Below are 18,751 nucleotides of genomic sequence, written 5' to 3'. Positions count from 1 at the left end.
AGAGGGGACCTCAATCAGTGAATACTATGTGCTGTATTACAATAAACTGTCCAGTTATTGACTGTATCAAATAACTTTGTTCCTGGGACCACCTGGGAGCTGCCATGTTGGCCAGATATCGCTAATTAGGAAGCTAGACATGCACCTTAGTTCTCTGCTTCCTTAGCTTTTAATACATTCCCCCACCTCCATCCTCCATTGAGTGATCAAAAGGGCATCTGTGCTGGAAAGTTTAAGCTCAAAAGTGTTTATTTCCATGATGTACCAAATCCTTCGATCGCGATAAATGCTGGACTAAGCGTGCCAGCCTCCACTCTCCTTCCCTTGCTGTATAAGGCTCCCTCTCCTGCCCAGTAGCTAGTCGCTGGCCAAAACCAGATTAATTCTGGGATATCAGGTAAGGAGTCACAGGAGTTTGACCCAAATCCCAGAATTCTATTAGTTTCCAGTAGGCATCCCACAATGCGATGCAAGAAAAATCCCAGAATGCATAGAACCTAGCTATGGAACATCACACCATGGGATATCTGCCCAGAAAGCTGTGCCATTATTTTGAGGAAGTGCAGAGGTGTCTGGATGCAATAATTCACAAAGGCAGTAGCTTAAGACGGCATAAACAAAGTAATCTGGGCACATTCTTCTGGCATAGTTCTACCTGTGTAGTTATAGTGTAAAAGCATATGCTGACAAAACTGTCCCATGTAGCTACTTGTGAGGTGATGAGTCATCCCTGAACTGGAGCCTGATGAAGCCACATCCAGGGATGATCCATTCCTGTGTTAGGCTCTAGACAATCCGTACGGTGGTCCGATGACTTTGAGCAGGTATTTAAGCCTCAGAGGCGAAACAGTGTCTCAGTCTGCTCAACGTTGCCTCATGGCTTGGAATTCTCCTCTACCTGATAGTGGTGACAAACTCCACAGGCCTCATCCTGCTCTAGCCCTGCACTAGCTCCAGCCTTGCTTTCAGCCCTACTCTTGCTTTGTCCCAACCCTGCTCTTGGCTCCTGATTCCAGCTCTGACCCTTGGCTTTGACTGCTAAGCTCGACTGCCATCGGTCCAACCACTGAGCCCAACTGCCATTGTTCTGACCTCAAGGCTTGACCAGCCTCACCTCGGTTTCTGATGACAAGATTTCACACTTTTTTTAAAAAATGGTGTTGAATAAAGTGCACATTTTACTTGCTTGACTTGGGCAAGTTTCTCCCCTTTTCCTTTTTTTAAGTGGACTGCATTCCTTCTTACTCAAGACTCAGGTATTCTCCAGATTGCAACAGTCTGGGTAATCTGAGTAATGGTGATGGATAGCATCGCTCTTATATACACTAAAAAATACCCCTTGTAAATAAGTGCAGAATAGAATCCTTGATTTGTCTGAGCTTCCATTTTGACCCATGTAATCCACTTCTCTAGGCATCTGAAATGCATCTAAAGATCTATTTCTAGTCTTAATTGGAAATCTCAGAAGGTTCACTAATAAGCACAATGTAAATCTAGCCATTACTTCACCATCACAAAACACAAGCCCCTGTGCTAGCTCTGACTTGTTAAGTATAAAAGGAAGTCCCACATACATTAGAGTTCACTAGCCATACTGATGACTGTTTTTGTTGAGGGCAGTAGGAAGAGAGGATCTCTGCTTTCAGCTAATGCAGGTTACCTGAAAGCCATGGTCAGATTTCCATCTGCATATGTTGCTGGCTTGATTTTTAGATTTCTGCTTGAATTCCCCCCTCCACCCCTATTTATTTACATCTTTTAAACATATGTCTGAACAGTTCTCTCTCTCCATTGTGTTCTTATTTTTCCATCATGTTCTTATATTTCACTCTTCGTGACGCAATGTGAAACACATTAATATCACAATGTGTTTCTTGGAAGCTGGTTTGCATAACAAAGACATACCCATATGAAAACACTAGTCCCCAAATGTGGGAAAGCCTAAGGCTATAGCAGAGTAGAAATAGGCATGCATTGCACTAATGTGGGGCTGGATCTGAGATACAGCAAAGCTCAGGGATGTTCTGATGTGGGATTTTGCTTTGGGCCCTTCTTGGTAATTTAACAAGAATAATTAACGTTTCGTAATATTGTCTTTCATCCAAGGATCTAAACGTACAGTACAACTATGTATTAACCCTCTCAGATCTTAGTGCACATTCATTTACAGATGAGTAAATGGAGGCCTAGAGGTTAAATTACTAGTCAAGTTTCCACAGGGAGTCAGTGACAGGGTCAGGATGGTACGCCAGTCCTGACTGCTGTTTCTGTGCTCGAATCGGTTGGAAATGCTATGGTTGTAGGCACTCAGGCAGCATGATAATGGGCACCATATAGGAACTAGATGGAGATACCACTGAGGTGCTTCTCTGCTTTAAAAAGGGTTTTAAAAAAACACTCTTCAGCACTGCCATGGGCTACTTCCTTGCTTCTGCCTTAAATATGCAGTATGTGGGCATGCACTGTGCAGAATGAAAGTGATATTTATAGGGACTATGGGCTATGCATTCTGTAGTCTCTCTCAAGACTTAGCTGCAGAAATCTCATTAAATTGATCTAGTTAAGGGCCATCAGCCCTCTTAGATTAGAGCTATAAAGAGCTTTATGAGAGTATCTGTTCTTTTTGGATACCCCCTTAGCGTTTGCAAGTGAGCTGTTCTGTTTATGTGCGAGAAGCAGCAGCCTATCTTTTCATGGATATTACCACCAATGTTCTTTTCCCCCCCACCTCTTTTCTTGCTAGCGTAATCCATGTGAGAAACTGAAGGTCTGATTCTCCAGCCATGCTGGTCTAAATGAGGTGTTAACTCTATTGAAGTCAAAACGACTTGATGTAAAAGAAGCAAGAAAGGAGAATCAGACCCTGATCCTTCAAGGTTAATCTGGATGATTAGTATCCTAATATGTAGAAAGAGCTATCCTAGTGTAAAGTGAAACTTCTCATACTGGGCTTTTATTGGTAAGTGGGAACATAGTTGGCACAAAATCCTTAGGCAACAGTCTGGTACTTTCTGCCAGTTTTTAAACTGTTTTTTGGAGTCAGTGGACATCAGAGCTTATTGCAGGACTGGGGCCTGTCTCTCTCAAACTGGTATTGAAAAGTGTGTCACCCTAACTACTAATTATTTCTCTGTTGGTACAGATGGTCTCCACCAAGTGATTATGAACAGTTTTTTGGGAGGGAGGCGTGCGTGCGTATGTGAATCCTCTCAGCATGAAGCAGATATTGAATAATCTCTTCCATTCAGTGGTAGGCAGGAATTCTTAGTGGGGAACGACATGCTGCTATAACCCTTGCATCAAAGGGGATGCCTGTCCCATTTTTCTCCACAGGCCAAATTTGATCTACTAATCTCCTAGCTTGGCCTTTTTTTGCACTGTGCTGCTCTTATAGAAAATGCTATTCTCCGAAGATGAACCTAAGAAATAAGTATAGAAATGGGCTGTGATGGGAAACAGTAAATACTTTACTTGAGTGCAGACTGAAGGTAATAATCATCTGCTTGACTACGGCTGAATTTGCCAGACGTGCAAGCAGAAGATACCTGTTGCGCTGCTGAATTTATTAGGTAGAGTCTAACATTTTATTGACTCCAGCAGAATGTTAACTTAACAGGCAGCAGCAAATTGGTTGCAATGGAGGCCCAGCAGCAAAGTAGTGTTATATTTATAAACTACTAAAAAAATGATTCACATGCTGTTGTTGCTAGAAAGGTACATATTTCTGTAGGAAATTCTCCCGTTTTTTAATAATGTAGTATTTGGACTGTAAGTTCCTCAGGCAGAGTTTACGCATAGCAAGTTTGGCACTATATAAATAATAATCATATTATTAATTAGAGTGGCTGCATAGTTGAGTGATCTGCGCAGGAAACAGGAAGCCAGAAATGCCTCATTTCCACTGTTACTGACACACTACAGTATTTGTTGTTCTTAGGCTGATCACTGAACCTTGTCATACCTACTTGCCTATCTGTAACTTGGCGATAATGCTTACCAGCCTGCCTACTTCATTGGCATCTTTTAAGTCTTAATTAGCCAGTGTTGGCAAAGCACTTTGAAGATATGAGGATGGAAATATAAAAGTGCTAAGTATCGCTATTACAGCTTATTAATACATCACAGACTATACAATATAATAGGAGATAGTACCAAAGCCATGTCACAAGTGATCAAGCCTGATAGGCAGTGCATTTGTATAATTATAACATACCTTGGGTTATGTAAAAAGTCAATAGGTTGAAAGACTTTAATTATCTCAGAAGTGCAGTGCTAAGTTCTAGTTCTGTGTCTGATACACTATTAAAAAAAAAAACTTGTGGGAAATTGTGCCAAATGCAGTAGAGCTGAGTTACTGGCATGTTTATCGAGACAGTTAATTAGCTTTAAAAAGGCAGAATAACCATTGGGCCTCAGATATTCACACTGAACCCTACAGCCATACCTGAATATAGAAGACAACCTGAGAAGTAGATTTTGCATTTCCTCCCTTCTAGAACTCCCTCTTGGATGCCCTGGACGTCAGTACTTACAATGCCATTGCAATGACCATGTCATTAAAGGTATAAACATGTAGACAGAGGCTCCTTTGAACTCACCAACAAGGTCTTTTGTTTTTCCTGGCAAATGGCTCTTCATCTATGCTTTTTTGCTCTTGGCAAACTGGAAATGTTCCAATTTGTGAGAATAATCCCCTTAACTTTCATACAGTTTCACTGGTCTATGGAAATTCTGGCGATTTCAGCAGAAACTGTTTTAGCCTTCTGTTTCCAGGTTCCGTCCTTTTTTTGGAAGGTGCAGCATTTTATAAGAGGCCCAGCTCATCCATGCAGTGTCTGAAAACCCCCTGAATACACACTTTCCTCTGGAGAACTGGTCAGGTTACTCTGGTTCCAGTTATTATTACACAGCCCCACTGAAGGCCTTCATTCTCTGTTACATGCGGTGCCACCAAAGGGTTGCCAACTTTCTCAGCACACAAAAGCGAACACCCTAGCCCTGCCCCTTCTGCAAGGCCCCACCCCCCACTCACTACATTCCCCCTCCCTCGGTGGCTCGCTCTCCCACACCCTTACTCACTTTCACTGGGCTGGGGCAGGGGGTTGGGGGGATATGTGGGGGGAGGCTCTAACCGGGGGCGCGGGCTCCAGGTTGGGGCCAGAAATGAGGGGCTCAGAGTGCGGGAGGGGAGTCCAGGCTGGGGCAGGAGTTGGGGTCTGGGAGCGGGTGAGGGCTCTGGCTGGGGGGGTGCTGGCTCTGGGGTGGGGCTGGGGATGAGGGGTTTGGGGTACAGGAGCGGGCTCCAGCTTTGGGGGAATCGGCACTGGGGCTCAGGCTTGGGCTGCGGGCTTACCTCGGGTGGCTCCCAGTCAGTGGTGCAGTGGTGCTAAGGCAGGCTCCCTACCTGTCCTGGCATTATGCTGTGTCCTGGAAGTGGCCAGAAGGTCCGGCTCCTAGACGGGAGCCAGGGGTCTCCGCACACTGCTCTCACCCAAAGGCACCATCACAGCAGTTCCTAGCCAATGGGAATGTGGAGCCAGTGCTCGGGGTGGGGGCAGTGCGCGGAGCCCCATGGCCTCCCCTCTTAGGAGCCAGACCTGCTGTCCGCTTCCGCGGCACAGTGCGGTGCCAGGACAGCTAGGGACTAGCCTGCCTTAGCCCCGCTGCACTGCTGACTGATCTTAGAATCATAGAATATCAGGGTTAGAAGGCACCTCAGGAGGTCATCTAGTCCAAACCCCTGCTCAAAGCAGGACCAATCCCTAACTAAATCATCCCAGCCAGGGCTTTGTCAAGCCTCACCTTAAAAACCTCTAAGGAAGGAGATTCCACTAGCTCCCTAGGTAACCCATTCCAGTGCTTCACCACCCTCCTAGTGAAAAGGTTTTTCCTAATATGCAACCTAAACCTTCCCCACTGCAACTTGAAACCATTACTCCTTGTTCTGTCATCTGCTAACACAGAGAACAGTGTAGATCCATCCTCTTTGGAACCCCCTTTCAGGTAGTTGAAAGCAGCTATCAAATCCCGCCTCGGTCTTCTCTTCTGCAGACTAAACAATCCCAGTTCCCTCAGCCTCTCCTCATAAGTCATGTGCTCCAGCCCCCTAATCATTTTTGTTGCCCCTCCGCTGGACTCTTTCCAATTTCAATGGCCCGTTCAGCAGTGCTGACCAGAGCTGTCAGGGTCCCTTTTCGACCGGGTGTTTTAGTCGAAAACTGGACACCTGGCAACCCTATGCCACTTTAAGACTTGTAAAACACAGTTGAGGAAAATGGCATGGAGTTTTCAGCAGCTTGGTCATGTAACCAAACTCCCTTGGATTTGCCTGATAATCAGAGCTGATTTGGGGGATCATCAGAAAAATGTAAACTTACCCAACAAATACCGAGCTATTTTGAAGCTTCTACCTTAATATGACCTTTTTTTTTTTTTTTTTTAAACTATAAAACCCCCCATCGTTCTGCTCTCTTTCACATGTGTGAGGTGGTGCGTTGCCATTCTGTTCCCTTTCATCATTGGAAAAATAAGTCTGCCCTATGTCTGACACTAATGCTTCTCTCAGCCTTTCCTGTGATCTGTCTCCTGAATGAGACAGATCACCTCTCACTTTTTATGTTTCCATGGGATTGCTCTATCAGGTTCTAGTGACCAATGGGTGTTCGCCCCATGGCATATCTTAATTCCAGACATGTCTTTGGCAGTACTGGTCCAATTCCAATACTCGTGACGCTAAATTACAGTGAGTAAGCTGAAAGTTTGTTTGCAGAACTTTTATCTGTTTTAAACAGGAGTGTTTATATGTGAGATAGACATGCTCATTTTTAATCAGAAGCAAATTCCCAAAACAGAATTGCATGAAACATTTGACACCTTGGAATCTAATCATTCTAGCCATGCAGGAGAAAGCGGGGGGGAGGGAAATTGCCTTCAACAAGATGTACAAAGGTAGAAACCTATATTTCTGCTTTGTAACAGTGGGAAATCCCCTAAAAAAGAGCTATTTGGGCATTGTGGGTTGCAGGGCGGGATAAACATTTTTATGGATGTATTGGCAGTATCATTTAGACCACATTTTTTTGAGAGAGTTGTATCTTCAGTATTGGAGAAGTCAGCAGGCAGTGATGACAGGGAAAGTTGTACCAAGGGGTGGTGGTCCTGACTTTCCTTTCTCGCCACCTCTATTTCCCCTTAAGTGTCTCCTACCACAACCTCCAAGTTTAACTTGAATTTTCGTGTTCTAAAACCATTTTTGACAGCCCTGAACTGTGATAGTTATAGTAGGTTTATATATTATGAGTTTATAATCCTGTCGTCTTTACTTTCAGGTATGGGTTTTAGCTTTCCCACTATTATTCAGAGGATCCAAATAATGCCCATTCATTATAGGTAGAGACATGTAGCTACTCCATGCAAAATTGTAGCATTAATAGTGTGAAAGTTGAGGAATCCAACTCACAAAGCTAAGTATAACTCTGCCCTCTTGTGTCTTTGAATTATGGCACCAAATTCAGACTTAGGGCTGGTCCACACTAAGCTCCCAGTTCGAACTAAGATACGCAACTGAAGTCACGTAGCTGAAGTTGAAGTATCTTAGTTCGAACTTAAAGGTACTTACCGCGGGTCCACACGCGGCAGGCAGGCTTCCCCGTCGACTCCGTCTACTCCTCTCGCGGAGCAGGATTACCGGCGTCGATGGTGAGCACTTCCGGGATCAATTTATCACGTCTAGACAAGACGCGATAAATCGATCCCAGAAGATCGATTGCTTGCCGCCGAACCAGCGGGTAAGTATAGACATACCCGTAGTGTAACTCTCTTGCCTTCAGTGGAGTTGCACCATAGAATGAATTTGGCCAATATCCTCTTTAATTCATGGTATTCATTAATAATTTGTCTATAATATAATCTGGAATTTCTTATGTAGCCTTGCAGTAAGGTGCCGACCATACCGATCTTAAGACTTGACTTGATTTTTAAGCCTCAGTAGTATTACAAACCAAGGTATGTTTGAACGAAATCTATTCTGCTGATGTTGAGTTATGCATGCACAGAAATACTGAGTGGAATTTATGGAACAAATATGAGATTTTTGGAGTATTTTTTAACACTGCTCAAAAATGGCTGAATAGATTTTTCTGAAACTTAAAAAAAAAAAAAAAAAAAAAAAAAAAAAAAAGCCTCTTGGCTTAGGTGTGACTTTTTAAATTTTATTGATTATCAGATCCATTTTTATAGCAGAAATCTTATAAATCTTGTTTTAAACAACTTAAGAGATAAAATTACTATTATATAGAAATACACAATTCTAAATTGACCTTTGGAAGGCCTTAAAGTTCTATTTACAAGACCTGTCACCAGTCTTTCTTCTTTGTGATATTGACCACATATTGTAGTTGATGCTTTTCGCCTTCTCCTTCTGTCTTTTTAGTTGATAGTGTCAATTAACATCTTTTATCTCATGTTGAGATCCAAGCTTCTAGTTTTTCTTGCATTGAGATATGTAACACGTTTATAAGTTGCCATATCAAAATTCTACACAATATTAAGATTTTCTTCTCCTTCCTCCTGTCTGTTTTACTAATTTTTATATCTTAAGTTTTAGTTTTACTTTGTTGTTGTGGAGATTTCTCCCTTTCTTAGTGCAAATCTGTGAAAGTGATAATGACATGCAGTTTACTGGAAAACTCCAGGTTTAAGCTTCTTGAAGTCCTAGGGCCAAGTATTCTGTCAATTTAAAGAAGGGCTTTTCCCTGGTAAAGACTGAGGATTCAGAACTCTTGTTCCGTCTAACAAATCTCTTGTGATTGTTACTTTTGCTTTGGGAGCCTTTGAGAGTGAATAAACTGAACCAGTGGTTCTGAGTTATGGAAATTGCCTATTTATTTTAATGATTGTTTACAAAGGAGGTCAAGACTTCAGGAGCATTCTCTTTATTGTATATTGTGTGTATTTTATCATACAGAAGTAACCTACCCTATTTCTTCAAAGCAGTCCTCACAGCTTCTACAGCCAAATGTAAAGTCTCACAGGGAAGCTGTTGTCATCTTTATAACTAGCGAGAAAAAAAGATGGTAAATAAGCAGCACCAAGCTATTCCAGAAAGGTGGATTCTGTAAATAAACAGTTTGGCTCTCCGAGTTGTGTTACAGATTTAGTCTTTCTGATGTATCTGTAGGGATTAGTTTTTTGCAGCTAAAATTCTCAGATTAAAACTGTCTATGGACAGTGTGTTAATTTGCTATAATAACCTTCACAATGATTTGCATTTCCGTAGTGCCTTTGATCTAAGTACCTCAGAGTTTCAGGAGCCCTTTTTAGTTAAGCCTCACAACACCCATGTGAGGTTAGTGTTCTCCTCATTGTGCAGATGAGAAATCTGAGGCACAGCTAAATGAAGTGATTTAGCCAGTCGCACAGTGAAGCGGTAGTGTTGCTGGGACTAGAACACGTCTCCTGGTTCTCTATTCTATTCTTTAATCACTCGGCAGTGAAGATTTAAGGAAGGCTGTTGTGACTGTGGGTCTGGTTGCTGGAGTCCTGAGCATTAGTGGTGGTGGTGTCCCAGTGTGTTATTTCCAGTCACAGGCTTTGCAGTACCCTAATAGGAAATCCCTGGGCTTTAGAAGGAGAACTAATCCTTTTTTGTACTTGGATTGGGATAAATAAAGCCACTTGGTTGCACCTTGTATGGTCATGATGAAGCTTTCAGTGTTTTTGCTGGAGGCTTCTTCCCCCCCGCCCCCCCGAAAGCTATTCTCTTTTAAAAGCTACTTTGCTGAAAGCTTCAGATGGCCCGAGGGATGTTAATTGTTCTCATCCTAGCTTGACTTTTCTAGACGTGATTGATAGGAGGGACTCATGTTGCTTCCAGAAATAGTTGCTCCACACGAATGGAGGGAATTGGGTTGTAAGAACTTTAGAGCAGAATTCTTCTCTGGAAAAGTGTATCCACATTGCCATCATCCTACATCTGCAGTATTTGGATTCTGCTGATTTTTTTTTTTTTTTTTTTAAATGTTGATACTTTGCTTCACAAATCTTAAGGATCATAGAAGTTAGAGAGGGAAATGATTTTAGTTCATCTCTTACCTTCTCTCTGCCAACCCTGTCCTCTACAATATATCATCTGGTGCTTTGTCCAGTTTAATTTTTACAGTCCCAAGCGTTGAGACTTCCACCACATCTCACTGCCAGGAAAAGAAAAATTCCTGACCAATATTCAATCTAAATTTTTCTTTTTTATTAATTGCATTTCATTACTTGTAGTATCCTTGCATGTCACCCAGAATAATGCCCTCCTTGGGGTTTATACCCCTCCGGTTCTCTATCTCCCTACCACCCTCTTATTTGTTGCTTGGCCAAGTTATTCTTTTACTCTTTCTTCATAGGTCAGTTTCTCCAGTTCCCTGATCATTTTTTGGCTTCTGTGCAAACTACCTCCAATTTTTTTATCTTTCTGAGAAAGTGAAGCCCAGAACTGAATGTCAGGTTCCAGGTGCAGCAGTGCTATAGAGTGCTACAACATCACTTAGTGCTTGTTCGTATATGCAGCCTGCTTTTGTAAGCACACTTATCACCTACATTTGGATGAGCATAACCTTGAGTCTGGCCTGCATCCAAAGTGGGGAGGTGGGGATCAAACAGTGGTTCTCAACCTATTTACCATTGTGGGCCGCATATGCAGCTCTCTGTGTTTTATGTGGGTCGCATCCACACAATATATATACTACCTGCATGGCCCTGATGATGTCACATGGGCCACAGGTTGAGAACCCCTTGGGTAGAGCAATGGAAGGAAAAGAAATAAGGATGAAAAGAGACTGGGACAGAGAAGGGAAAGAAGGGGGGAGGGAGAGAGAGAGAACAAAATAAAAAAAAATGGGGTGGGGTAGGGAAGCAGCCCTGTCAGAGCAGAGTCTTGAAGAGAAAGAGGAAGGGAGGGTTAGAGAAAATATAGTCTGAGCGAAAGCAGGTGCCGCAGAAAACATATCAAGACAGAAAATGAAAAATAAGGACAAAGGGGGGAGAGAACAAGAAGGCACATTGACATTTCAGCTCTGATTTAATGGTGGTGCTGTTTCAAATAGCAATGACAAAAATTCTAAAACTATTTCCAGCACTGGATTGGATGCAAGACTATCCCTCTCCCCCCTTTAGATGTAGTGCAGGTGAGCCTCTCAGGTTCGATCCATGTTAGTATTCTTTTTCTTGCTTTGTTTGTTTTTCTTTGTTTGTTTTAAGTTGACAGATACACACCTGGGGTCTCTGATCTGGCCAAGTGGCATCCTGGTTGTGTTTCCAAATTCAAGTCTCTGCCATAGGCTGCCATTGTACTAAAAACAAACAAAAGAGCCTTCTGTAATGCCCAGTTCAGAGTGAGTAAAAAGAGGGCTTAAGAACTTAGTGAGTCTCTTGCATCATGGCATTCCTTAGATTTTTAAACCGATCTCTTCACTGATTTCTTTGTTTTTGTAAATGCTGGGGAAAGATATTGTTAACAATTATGTTTATCAGGGATTGAATTTATTACCTTTTCTTTGATCATTATTATAAATAAATTAGCCCTGAGGATTTCCAGGAGAAAAAAATGCTAGATTGTAGTTCCCCTGCAGTCAGTGGTTAGTGCTTAACAATATTCTGTAGATATTGAAGCCAGTAAATATTGTTTAGGTTTTGTAGTTAGAAATGGTCCCTCCTTATTTAACAGCTCTGCTCCCTCTTGCTTCAGGTCATCCATAAATCACGGTGACGTGCATGGATGGAGCTGGGAAATGGGACATACGTCTACACAGCAACTAGACACCCAGGGCTGGGCTGGGCCAGCCGACTCGGGCTCTCAGGGCTTGGGCTGCGGGGCTGTTTCGTTGCTGTGTAGACTTCCATGCTTGGGCTGGAGCCTGAGCTCTGGGACCCTGCCATTTGTTCAACAGCAGAGGACAAAAGATTATACTGTCCTTCAAAACCATCAGTATTTCTGTTGGATGACCAGTGCTCTTCGTTATGGTCTGATCAGAGCTGGTTGACATTTTTCCTTGCAATATTTCTTTTGATGAAAAATGGCCTTTTTTCCATAAACATTTTCATTTTTTTTTTAAATTTTCAGTGTGTAGATGAAAATATAAAACTGAAAAGTGTTTGGCTTTTGAAAACCACCAAAACAAATGTTTTTTGTTGGGGAAAAAATGGAAAATTTTGATTACTTTTTTTTTTTAAATGTGCAGCAAATACTTATCATTTCCTGACCAGCCATAGTTCTGATAATTGAATCTTTATGCATGATCGGAGGCAGAAGGAGCCCACTTTGACTTTAAAATCCCAAGCTGACTACTCAGGACTGGCATTCAGAAAAATCACTTGTATTTAGCCATTGGGAGAGGGTGAACATGTAATCCTCCCCAGATCTGCTTGAAAAACATTCTTTGGCAATCACACTTTAATGTGAAGCTCTAATCTGAAAAGTGACTGTGTAAAAGTGGCACCATCTCCTGTTATCTGTGTGTACTGAGTTATATCTCCTCACTTTCCTGACAAAAGTAAATATAACAGAACTACTTTTTACTTCTATTAGTCATGCAGAACTAATGCAGCTCTAGAAAAGGCGAGGTAGGTGTGTGTATTGGGGAGGTGGCATCTTCTATTAGAAGATCTCAAAGCACTTTAAAAACATAATTACTTAGTCCTCAGTAGACCTCTGCGAGTAATGCAAATAATTATTATCCCCTTGTTTACAGATAGGAGCAAATAAGGCCCCAGTGTCACAGAGTGACTCCGTGGCAGGGCCAGGACTAGAACTCAGGATTCCTGACTCTCATTCATCTGCTCTCCTCTCTAGACCAGTTCTTGTTATGGCCATTGTTGTCCCTCTTGGTGATGGTTTCCTATGGCAATCGGAAACCATTTTTTGACTGAGAAACAGTGACAGCATCCAATAATGCCTGATGCTGGAATGCATTGCTACCATGGGTTAAATCCACCTTGGGGTGCTTGTTTACACAGGGTTTGGCTTATATGACATAACTGGGTCTCTCAGTTTCATGCTGATGAGAACCAGGATCGAGATCAGCCATCAAACACTAAATTTGCATACTGTCTCACATGGGTTCTGATGCTGAGCAGCTGTGCGGAGCCTGCTTTCCCTCTGATAACGGAGGCTTAGTGGAGAAAGCAGGATGCTTTCATCGGAAAGATGCGGCGCATTTGTGCAGCCCCAGAAAGGTCAGTAATTGGTGACTAGCAGCTGTGTTTTTGAAAAAAACAAGCACTTTTAGAGTCTGCAGTATGTGCAGTTAATTCTGAGAAGTAGCTTTCTGTGCTTGAGGCTGGGATCTTAAGCTTGTGGGGGAAAGTGCTTTCCCACTGAGTTATAGGTCTGCTCTAATGAATTCCGCAGGCAAGAATCCTGCCCTTGATGGTGGTGTGGGTAGGATTGGGGGCTTACTGTCATCCAAGTCAGCAACTCAGAAGCATCAGGACCACTCTGAAGTTCCAACAGTTTTCATTTCCTCTTATTCTGTGTTGATCCAGCTGGTTCTTTTAAACACTGAAGTCAAAGAAATTATAAGGACTTCTCACTTGCCCCCTCCCCATGTGTCATGTGACTGGCAAGAACACTGCAGTGTACCAATATCAATTGTTAGTCAGGATGGGGAAATAAATGGAAGGAAGTGAGATGGAATCCTATGTCCTTTTGAATATACTCACTGAAGGCAAGAGTTATTTGTGAGCTTCAAGCATATGGGTGGGAAAACAGCCTAAGCCAAAGTTGTTCCCACATGTCCATAAACTAAATCTGATTCCTCAAATTAATCCAAGTTAAGAAACTTTGCTCTGGCAGAAGCTTGTAAATATTACAGTACCTGTCACTTTTGGATGCTGTTTTCTGTTTTCATAGCAATGAGCTGAAAGCTTTGAAGTGTGGGAAGTTTTGTTTTGACTTTTAGAAATTGACCTCAAAGCATCAATCTTTTTATACATCTGCTCCTTTGAGGCTACATGAAAATAGACCCTTAATTTTTGCAGGCGAAAACTTTTTATGATAACAGCATGGTTTAATGGTGAGAACTATAAACCAGGAACTCCTGAAGTATAATCCCAGCTCCAATGCCCACTCTCTCTGTCGGCTTTAATGCTTAATTTTTCCCACTTGTAAGCTGGTGGTAATGTTATACCTATCCTCAAAGGAGTAGGAGGATTAATTTAGTCAATGTTTGTAATGAAATTTCCAGATGTAAAGCACCAAGTAAATACTAAGAATTACCATGCTCATCTTTTAGACTATACATTCTTGAGGACAGACAATGTCCTTTTATTCTGTTTGTACAGTGCCTATGACAGAGACCTCAACATGGTTGGCCACTCTGAGCTATCACAATAACAAAGATAAATAGTAATAATTACATGTTAGTTTCACTTACTGCCAAGCCAAATTTCTGGTTGATCCAAAAATGTAAATTATTTCTGAGAGATGTACTGGTAACAATTATCTTTCTCCTCCTCCTCCTGTGTTGGTTTCCAGCTGATATTTAGAGGCAAGTGAAGCCTTCATTATTGCTGTTGAACTCTACTCTTTATTGTCACTTTTTGTTTGGTTGTGTTTTGTTTTGTTTTTTAACCCTCCTAATTAGCAGTGCTTAACTTCGGGCTTGTCTTTACTGCAAAGTTAACAAGTTATAACTTGAGTGTTGCCCCTAAGTCAACTCCTATCCACACACAAAACCTTTAACTCAAAGGGTCGATCTTCACTGCAGACTTAACCCAGGCTCTTACTTCCATATTGTCCCTAGCTCCTATCCACACACACACAGCCCAGGCTCTTACTTCCATATTGTCCCTAGCTCCTGTCCACACACACAGCCCTCTCACCTGAGTGTGGTGGCCCTTTCAAGTAGGGTGATGTGAATTGGGTAGAACAGCCCTGAAATGCAGAGTTCAAGTCCTGATCCCAGGCTGAATGATTCTGGGACATATTTTATCCTGGATTCCCTGCAGCACTGCTCAGTGCTTGCCCAAGCCTCAGGGGCAGGGGCAGTGCCAGCCTCTTGCCAGTGGTGGGAGGAAGGCTGAGGTGGACCTTAGCGCCCTCGTTGCCATGAGGCCCAAACCCTGCCGCCAGGTCAGAATCTGGAGCCGAGCAGTAGAAAGAGCCACTCAGGCTTGGGGGGGAAGAGGAGGAACAGGTGCAGGCCTTCAAGGTAGCGAGGCTCCTGCAGTTGTCTCACTTTTGCCTTTTGAAAAGGTGGTCACTCTGCTTTCAACCCAGGCTAGCTGTCTCATCTGGGGCTATAGGCTAAAGCCTATGTGCTGCTTACACTTGGGCTGGTAACCCCCCACTTTGCAGTGTGGATACAGGCTAATCAATTCTGCCACTACTAGTCCTTGCCTTCCCACAACCCTCACTCCCACCCCCACGTGCCCAGAAGGACAGACAAGTCCTCACACAATTCATTAGGAAAGAATCCTAGAGAGGCTCGGCTTACTGCAATGCTAGTAACCATGGGCTATGACCACAGTCCTACAGCAGCAGCGTGGATACAATCAAGTTGACATACTAAAGTGTGGCTTTGCAGTGTGGCTGGTCATATGTTGGCTAGGCTAACCTGGGTTCTTATCACCTGGAGTGAAGATATGCAGTCACTTAGACACTTGAGAATTTTACCTTAAAACAATAGATTGTGAGGCAAGATTTGGGCTCTATTCTGTGCTGTGTCCTTGGGTGAGTAATATGCAGCTAAATTTTCAAAAGTGGGCAGTGATTTTGCGTGGCTACTTGTGAACATTTTGTCCTTTCATTTCTGTTTCCTTCAAAGTGGGTCTGTAAATTGGTGCCTTTATCCATTCTGATGATCCCAAATCCATGTTTGGCGAATGATCTTACAAGTGCTTTGCTTTAATCTCTAAGGGTACATCTACACTACAGGGGGGAGTCGATTTAAGATACGCAAATTCAGCTAAGTGAATAGCGTAGCTGAATTCGACGTATCGCAGCCGACTTACCCGGTTGTGAGGACGGCGGCAAAATCGACTTCTGTGGCTTTCTGTCGGCGGCACTTACTACCACCTCCGCTGGTGGAGTAAGCGCTGGGACGCGATAAATCGATCCCCGAGAGGTCGATTTCTACCCGCCGATTCAGGCGGGTAGTATAGACCTAGCCTTAGTGGAATAACTAGGAAAGAAAATAGCTACTGTGGAGACAGCCAATAATGACCTGAACTGGGAGTCAAAAGCCCCAGATTTCCATTTGACTCCTCTTTCTGTCTTGCAGATGAGAGGATCTGTTCACCACCCTTTATGGAGCTGACAAGCGCCTGTGGAGAAGACACCTTGCAGGTCATAGAGAAGAATGGACTAGCATTCCCATTCAGTATGTAAACAGTCTTTTTATCACATATTCTGAAAATTTGCCCTTTAAGAGCACTGTAACCAATGTAGAACTGCATGTTTCTTCATCAGGGACACTAGAACCTTTCTATAATTAGCACCGTTAAACTGAACAGTTGGTATGTAGAACAATATCTCTCCCCACAAGCTTCTGAAGAGCTCCCTATGGATGTTCTCTACCTCAAACATCGCACTGCAGTAAACAAAGCCACGTTCTTGGGAAATCCTGGTAGTTATAACATTTATACTGTTGTCTTGAACCTGCTCAGGAGGTTGCTCACTGTTTTTCCTCAAGAGAATAATTTTTTCCCCTACCCCAAAATCCAGATGGAAAATGTGCCTTTTAAATGCCAGGAAATTAAAAAAAAATAATAATAAAGTGTGTAAGGCAGGTTTGAGGGCTGCAGCCTTAGGCAGCTGCGGTAAGCTGATTGTCCCATTGTAACAGACATCCACACTGAGATTTTTTTGATTCCTTTCCTCATTTGATCCCATCTGTGTAAAATGAACAGAAGTGATGTCTGCTTTGTGACTTAGTCTCCTGTATTAGGCTATGGGTACGTTACGAGGCTTTTAGCGACACAGCCATGCCACTAAAAGGCACGCAGCGTAGCTGATGTTTGTCGGCTGGAGAGAGCTCACCTGCTGACAAAAAACTTCCACCCCCCATGAGCGGCAGCGGCTTTGTCATCAGGAGAGCGCTCCTGCCGACAAAGCGCTGTTCACACTGGCGCTTTTCGTTGGTAACAATTTTGTTGTTCAGAAATGTGTGTTCTTTTAACACCCCTGAACGATAAAAGTTTTGCCGATGAAGTGCCAGTGTAGACAAACCCTTAAGCTGCAGTACTTTGTAAGTTACTGAGGTAAAACAATTATTGTATTGCCCTCTTCTCACTGAAATGAGATGCAGATCTCATGAAGTTATACTGTGAAGCAACACCCTATAGCCAGCTGAATGATTTCGACTCCCCAGTTCATTCACATTATAGACTGGTTAGCAGCAGTCTGGTTCTGCAGCACAGAGGTGGTCAAACTGCACAGCAGTGGTTCCCAGCCACTCGGACTGCAGTTTTGCCAACCCCAAGGTTCAACAGCGAGAAGTCAGACCTCCCCCCCCCCCTCCCCCCCCCCCAAAAAAAACCAACAAAACCAAACAAACCCACCACCATGAAATCTTTTTAGAGAGACTCATAGACTTTAAGGTCAGAAGGGACCATTATGATCATCTGGTCTGACCCCCTGCATGCTGCAGGCCATAAAACCGTCCCTACCCCTTCCCTAGACTCTGCTGTTGAAGTCCCCAATCCTGTTTTAGGTGACTTCAATCAGCAGAGACCCTCCTGCTAGAGATCCCTGCCCCATGCTGCGGAGGAAGGCGAAAAACCTCCAGAGGCTCAGCCAATCTTCCCTGGAGGAAAATTCCTTCCCGACCCCAAATATGGCGATCAGTAAGACCCCGAGCATATAGGCAAGAGTCTCCAGCCTGACCCCTGTCAGCCATTATACTATTTACCTACCATTGCTTGGTTTTCCTTGACTACTATGCTTTACCATTTACCACCTGCCCATCCCCTGTGTGTATGTGTGATGATGATTAGTGTTGTCCACTCTCTCAATTGTACTAAGGAGAATCCTCTCTGTAGGAGCTCCCACACCCTGCACAGCAATTAATTCTGCCCCATCCCTCAAATCAATCCTGCCCCCCCCCCCAGCTCCCTCATTAGTTCTGCCCTCACATCTGCCTATCGCATCAATTCCGCCCTTCTAGCCTAACCTCTGCTCCTCCTGCAGCTCCTGGGTTCTTCACCCCACTCTTCCAGGTCTGGGGAGTAACTGCAGCCGGTTCCTCCCCTTCCCCCTTGTCAAGCCTGGTGTTGTAGGAATGGAGAGCGGGAGCAGAGAGCAGGCTGACCCACTGTTCACAGCTGGGCAGAGGGAAGAAGGAAGTGGAGCTGCTCTGAACTGCCGAGAGCACTTTCTGCACCCTCGTGTGAGAATGGAGTGGGCTGGTGATGAGAGGGAGACAGAGCTCTTCCTGCTTCATGCACAGTCCTGGCTGGCTGCTCTTCCCCAGAAGGCAGCAGGCAAGTGGGGAAGGCAGCCATTCAGAGCGGGTTTGCACAAGAGCACTGGTGCTGTTCACATGATCGCCAGGCTGACTTGAGCCCCGGCTGAAATCAAGTGACTCACAAAGAAATCACGAGAGTTATGAACACTGGCACTGCTATTTCAGGCATTCATAACTGGTGCCTTGTGCTACCTTCCCACCTAAATGATGAGCTTCTGTGCTGAGCCCTTGGTGCTAGTGCTGCCTGTCTTCTCCTGTGTTCTGTGTACTCTAACCCAGTGCGTATCACTCCAGTTCCAGAA

General features: G+C 43.6%; 1 protein-coding gene across 1 annotated transcript in view; it reads left to right on the top strand.

Annotated features, from left to right (window-relative positions):
- ITPK1 (inositol-tetrakisphosphate 1-kinase) overlaps nt 1-18,751 on the top strand; it is a 227,932-nt gene that overhangs the window by 180,169 nt on the left and 29,012 nt on the right. Inside the window, exon 5 of the mRNA XM_054025384.1 lies at nt 16,266-16,364. Within this exon, the coding sequence (XP_053881359.1) occupies nt 16,266-16,364 (99 nt within the window). The remainder of the gene's footprint in view (nt 1-16,265; nt 16,365-18,751) is intronic.

This window comes from Malaclemys terrapin, chromosome 4 (genome assembly GCF_027887155.1).
Source record: "Malaclemys terrapin pileata isolate rMalTer1 chromosome 4, rMalTer1.hap1, whole genome shotgun sequence".
In the NCBI taxonomy this organism is placed as follows: domain Eukaryota; kingdom Metazoa; phylum Chordata; order Testudines; family Emydidae; genus Malaclemys; species Malaclemys terrapin.
The sequence above is the reverse complement of the archived record's forward strand: the minus strand, read 5'-3'. Positions and strand labels throughout refer to the sequence as shown.